We start from the raw sequence: 6,350 nt of genomic DNA, 5'->3' as shown, positions 1-6,350 counted from the left end.
TTTAGAATACTGCTGCGCGGTGTGTGATCCTTACCAGATAGGGCTGACAGAGTATATCGAAAAAGTTTGAAGAAAGGCAGCATGTTTTGTATTATTGTGAAATGTGGGAGAGAGTGTCACAGGAATGATACAGGATTTGGGCTGGAAATCATTAAAAGAAAGGCGTTTTTTGTTGCAATGGAATCTTCTCATGAAATTCCAATCACCAACTTTCTCCTCAATGTGAAAATATGTTGTTGACACCAACCTACATGGGGAGGAACGATCACCATGATAAAATAAGGGAAATCAGAGCTCGTACGGAAAGATATAGGTGTTCATTCTTTCCTCGCGCTATATGAGATTCGATGAACCCTCTGCCAGGCACTTGAATGTGATTTGCATAGTATCAATGTAGATGTAGATGAATTCAATAGTGGACTAGTGACTTGATGTCACATGAGTAACAAAACCATCAGGGAGTTTCAACCTTTCTTAAGATCCCCCCCCCCCAAAAAGGATGAAATTGTTTGTTGTTGTTGTTGTTGTGGTCTTCAGTCCTGAGACTGGTTTGATGCAGCTCTCCATGCTACTCTATCCTGTGCAAGCTTTTTCATCTCCCAGTACCTACTGCAACCTACATCCTTTTGAATCTGCTTAGTGTATTCATCTCTTGGTCTCCCTCTACGATTTTTACCCTCCACGCTGCCCTCCAATACTAAATTGGTGATCCCTTGATGCCTCAGAACATGTCCTACCAACTGATCCCTTCTTCTGGTCAAGTTGTGCCACAAACTTCTCTTCTCCCCAATCCCCCAAGGATGAAATACGTGGAAGGAATCACCTGTTCAGCTAGCATAGCATATGGCAGTGCATATGGAGTTAAAACGAATGTGATACAATGATTGAGCTCCTCATCGCCACACATATCTGTAGTCACTGCTAAGTGACACTCAAGGTGGTGTAAAGAGTGATGCCACCAGACAGTGGATGAATAGAAACGAGTGACTTGGAGTAATCAATCACGCTATAACCTGTGGCAGTCTGATGGAAGGGACTGGACTGCTGAATGTCCGGAGAACATTACTGGCCATCATGTGTACTGCCAACAGTGAATTACGGAGGAAAAGAAGGAAGATTGGGTCTAACATCCTGTCAACATGGAGGTTATTAGTGACGGGAGCACAAGCTCAGATTATGTCAAGGATGGGGAAGGAAATTGGCTGTGCCCTCTCAAAGAGAACACCCAGGGATTTGCCTGGAGTGATTAAGCCTGGAGTGATTAAGGGAAATTATGGAATATCTAACGCTGGCTGGCCGGACACGGGTTTGAATCGTCACCCTTCCGATGCGCGTCCACTGTGTGTTAACCACTGTGCCATCTCGCTTGGTAATTGTGGAGGAGATAGTGTTATGATATAGGGCTGTTTTCTATTATTAGGGTGTGGTCCCTTTACTATGGTTAAGAAAATACTAAATGTGGAAGGAAATGAATACATTTTACAGACTGGGTACTGCACACAGCAAAGGAACAGTTAAGGACTGTTACTGATTGTATCAGCATGACAATGCACTCTGTCATAAAGCAGCACCCGTGTCACAATGTTTCATGAACAATAACGTTCCTGAAAGATACTGGCATGCCCCGAGTCCCAATGTGAACTCAATGAAAACCCTTTGTGATGCGTTACATCACTCAAGACCCAGTGCCCAACATCACTACCTTGTCTGTTTTTGGATCTTGAGAAAGAGTGGGCTGCCATTCACCAACAGCTATTCAAACGCCTCACAAACTACCCCCAGCAGAATTCAAGCCATCACAAAGTCAAAGCATGGACACGCCCCATATTAATGTCCGCTAACAGGTGATGAGATAATTTTAATTAGATAGTGGACAAATGGTATTTGATTTAAGGTGTTGTTTTGCTGTCATAAACTAGAAGAACCTTACAATGCAAATGAAGAGACTGCATGTGAATGCCGTGAGTATGACAAAACAAAAGGCCTGGTAGAACTCCTGGAGTGACAGCTGCCGAGTAAGTGTCTCAAGAGATTGAAACAGAGAGACAAAATTAGGAATATTTGTAAGCAACCGATTTGGCTCATACTGTGCGAGTAAAAGCACGTCAGTGCCTCTTTCAAGTTCCTTCACTATCTTGCTTGAGTGGGCCATAGGAAAAGGTAAAATGTTCTCTAAAGAATTTCGAGGAGAATGTTAGGGATTTTTGAACAACAATTGTCAAATGGCATGGCTCAGTTGTCAGGCACGCTGACTGACTACGCTTGGGTTCAATTCCTGCTGCTACAGTCCCCCCCTCTTCTTTTAATTCTTCACAATATTAAACTATTAATTACAAAATTTAAATAGATTTAAGGATTTCAATTTATATACATAAAAGTAATATATTCATTATGATGACACCACTTGTGAAATAATAACTTTTTGGTCACTTTACAGGCTTAGAGCAGTTCTGTCCAGTGTACTAGGTTGTTCAAAGGTAAAATAACTTTCGTAATTCTGGTTACAGTAGTGTGTTAAAAGTATATATTTCTGCAAGTCTATGGACCCGACAGGGAAAGATGATGATTTTTAGGGTTCTCGCAAAGACTATGTAACGTGGTAAGAAAAAGAGAGAGGGGGAAGGGAGTAGGGTGGGAAGGCGGGGTGGGGAGGGGGTATGGGGCAATTTCAATTACTTCACAAAAGAACAAAAAACGGCTTAAAACTATTGACACAATGAACCTCACAAAGCAAAAGACATAAAGCTTTATTTTTAAATATCTTATAACAAAGAGATGGACTGTACAACAAAGACTTTGTAGTTGCGAATGGTACCACTATGGACTGGATCACATATGGACGCTGACTATCAGCAATTTGTGGCCATTATACATAAAAATCTCTAAATTGTGGTAAACATTATGTTCATAATACAAAAATAATACAATTTCTATCTGCTCATCATACAAAATGCAACAGTTAACATCTAATGTCTGTGTTGGTCTCTCTTCTCTTGTTCTGCATCTAGATGGGATGGATATTGTGTGAGGTCCAACGTCAGCACTTTGCTCACGAGACACTCTCCTACCTGTATACATACAAACATAAGGTAAATTTAAGCATCAGTGTCATTAACTTCAGTTTTTCAGTTGGTAAAAAATACTAAAGACCATTCAGGATAATAGAAGCATAAAGTATAAATAAGAATGAGTACCATTCTGTTGTTGAACATGAACAAGATGATCTTGTATTTTAAGGAAATTTTTATTGCATTCTAGTAATCAACAAAAAGGCTTTATGAACTGTAAAGCAACTACTTGTTGTTTACGAATACAACAAACACAATTAATAATTTGTATGGAAATTTTCTAGACTATTAAAAAAAATGTTCTTGTGTTATCTTATCTTTATTCCTCATGTGGCGCAGAGAAAATATCCAATCTTCCAACAATAATGTACAAGGGAACATGGATATACAGTACTAGAAAGGTATGCCATAAAAGACACTGATACTGTGGATGAGCTGCTTTAAATTTCATTACTGAACTCTGCCACCAGTGGAATGGCAATTTATCTTCAAATTGATGTCTGCCTTCTATATTTGCATGCATTAAACTGTCAACTACGTTAATATTACATTGTATGTATATAAACTATGAGTATCACACACTGTCAAGAAAGAATTCAAAGGCTGACTCATCCAACATATAAAACAGAGTGATTGCCTTTCCTACTAAAGGAAACAGTGAATGGGTGCAGAAATTTTGTGACATAAAATCCTGAAGTAAGTGTGAATGTATCGTGCTAAAATTTCTGCTCCCTTTATGACGTGTTTGAGTGAGTAAACGTGTATATGATGTTATTCTGCATACTCATGTTTCACTTATGTATTGAAGATACTTGGCTCTGCTTGGGTTTGTGCACATTTTGTTTGAGGTATCAGTTGGGCAACGAGCGGTTATGGGGAGAAGAGCCAAAGTTGTGATGTCAGAGCAAGTGCACAGACACCTCATCGCCAACCACAGCTACAAGGGATACACCAGACAGAAGATCCCTTGAACGCTAACGAACAATGATGAAGAATAAAACATTGAGCTTGGATGTATATTTTAACCTGTTTCTTGTCTGAGGTCTCTAGATGGACCTCGCTCATGATGGCATCGCAAGAGGCATCATCTGTTGTGAGACAGAGACTGAAAATGAAGTAATTTGCTAAGAACTCCAGCCTACCGACTTAAGTAGACTGGGTAAATAACTGCTGTGTGGTGTAATACAGTTCAAGTACTGTACAGGTTATTGCATAATCATCACAATGAAAGTTTAAAGCAGTATAACTAACAAATTCATGCAGTATATCCCCAAAACAGTACTTACAAATGAATATCAAAATGTACCTTAAACACGTTGAATAATTCCTGCTTGAAACACTGCTCCAAAACTAACAAATGTCTATTGGTGGAAAGGATCACAACCGTGTCAGAAGTAAATTACCACAGTTTACTGATATGCTACTCATGGGAGCTCTATTTTCAGCTTTGCTGAACAGGTGCGCATTGGCACCTCCTATCAAAAACTGCTGACAACGAACACTTTCAGTCATTTTTTGAAGAATGAAATTCTGCTAGTGGCACCATTATGGTTTGCAAAATGCTTTCCCACTTGAAACCACTCAGATGATCTTGATAAACCTTGTTATACATCCATATTCACTGTTTATGTACACACACTTACTATCTGGGGGTAGACAATATTCTTTCACTTTATAACCTGGTTATGCACCCATCTTTACAGTTCATGGACACACACTACGTGTGGGTATACAATATTCTCCAGCTTAACAATATGCCTATAGTTCAAAATATACGTGTGACCTGAATAAAATTGTCAAAACTTACAATAAAATAACTTCTTTGGCCCCTTACTTCACAAACTACACACAACTTAGTATTTCAGTGACTATCTGGGTCTTTGTACTTATTCTAAGCATGCTTCACTAGGCAATATGGCTCCCAAAACCACTGGAAACTGTCTAGAACTTTACAGAGGTGTTCCAAACCCATTTAACTGTTGTCCATGATAGAAATAGAAACTTCTCAGCATATTAGCCGGTTGTCAATTTTGTGGGAAAAAAAAAAACAACAACAACAACACAACCCTCGTAAAATTACAAAGAAACAGAATAGTTGGCCAGGAGGCAAGACTCGAGTACTATCAGTAGACATATCTGAAAGAGAAAAATGCTTTTGTTAGGTTTCAGAACTCTTAATTCCTTGCTCGGGAAATAAAGATGGATAACTTCGGAGAGGGTGGAAATGAGACACAGGACACTGAGGCCCCAGTTTCTGAGAACCTACCTGTTGCAAGGACATTAGGAGACAAAGATCAACTGATCTGTATCGGAAAGCATAACAATAACTTTCAATGTGTCAAACACTACACTATTTATGATTAATCTGTCTGCTATCAAACTACAAGGGTAACTATGTTGCTCAACATTACAAACACTTTCATATGTGAGCTCTGAAGTTTCTAACATTACTGCTTATATAAAAATTACTGTTGGAAATAACTTACATCTGGACATATCCCTATAAGAGCATCTGCATGGCTATAAAATTCTTCTTTTAGGGAAATAACTATTGTTTGCAGAGAAGATGTTTTATCTCTGATATAACTTGCCACTTTCCCGATGTTTGTGTTATCAAGTGCAGCATCAATTTCGTCCAGCACAAAAAATGGTGACGGCTGGTAACTGCAAATGAAATGTATTTTGGAACATAATCCTCAGGGGCTGAATTATCAGTGACAAAAAGAAAAAAAATACAGTTGTTTAAGAGACACTTGTCTGTTATTAACTACAGTACACACCAACCTGTGTATTGCAAAAAGCAGAGCTAAAGCCGCAACAGTTTTCTCTCCTCCTGAAAGATTTGACATTGGCTGGAAGCGCTTCCCAGGTGCTACACAATTGTAATTAATTCCATCAAGATAAGGCTCCTCAGGATTCTCTGGACCAAGAAATGCTTGAGCTGACTGATTCTTTGCAAGAGACTGTTGGGAAGGAGGAAAAAAATCATTAAATTACACACATGAAAATGACAGCATGCAAGGCGTACTATCAAGGCTTTAATCTTTGGCCCAAAAACTTTGTGTACAGCACAAGCACTTTACAGGAATTTGTTTCTAACTCTAATGATATTGAGAATGAATGGACGACTCTACGAATCTGTTAAAGATTTGCCATAAAAATATGAGACATTCTAAATATTTGTGACAGTAGAGGGGTGGTTGTTATAAGCTGCCAAAACCATGCAGCCCTATGCTAGATTAACAAACATTCCTCTTCTTTGACAGAAATTGATAGTATTAA

The 6,350-nt window shown here is 38.9% G+C and overlaps 1 protein-coding gene across 2 annotated transcripts in view; it reads right to left on the bottom strand.

Annotated features, from left to right (window-relative positions):
• Positions 1 to 2,730: 2,730 nt before the first annotated feature.
• The window catches only part of LOC126474877 (structural maintenance of chromosomes protein 1A), a 168,491-nt gene continuing 164,871 nt past the window's right edge, over positions 2,731 to 6,350 (bottom strand). For both annotated transcript variants that reach the window (XM_050102360.1, XM_050102361.1), the window contains exons 22-24: positions 5,853 to 6,031; positions 5,555 to 5,732; positions 2,731 to 3,068 (exon numbers count right to left, since the gene is read on the bottom strand). In XM_050102360.1, coding sequence (XP_049958317.1) covers positions 2,967 to 3,068; positions 5,555 to 5,732; positions 5,853 to 6,031 — 459 coding nt within the window. In that variant the 3' untranslated portion in view covers positions 2,731 to 2,966. The remainder of the gene's footprint in view (positions 3,069 to 5,554; positions 5,733 to 5,852; positions 6,032 to 6,350) is intronic.

The sequence above is a fragment of the Schistocerca serialis genome, chromosome 4 (assembly GCF_023864345.2).
Source record: "Schistocerca serialis cubense isolate TAMUIC-IGC-003099 chromosome 4, iqSchSeri2.2, whole genome shotgun sequence".
Taxonomy (NCBI): domain Eukaryota; kingdom Metazoa; phylum Arthropoda; class Insecta; order Orthoptera; family Acrididae; genus Schistocerca; species Schistocerca serialis.
This window is presented reverse-complemented; position numbering and strand designations above follow the sequence as displayed.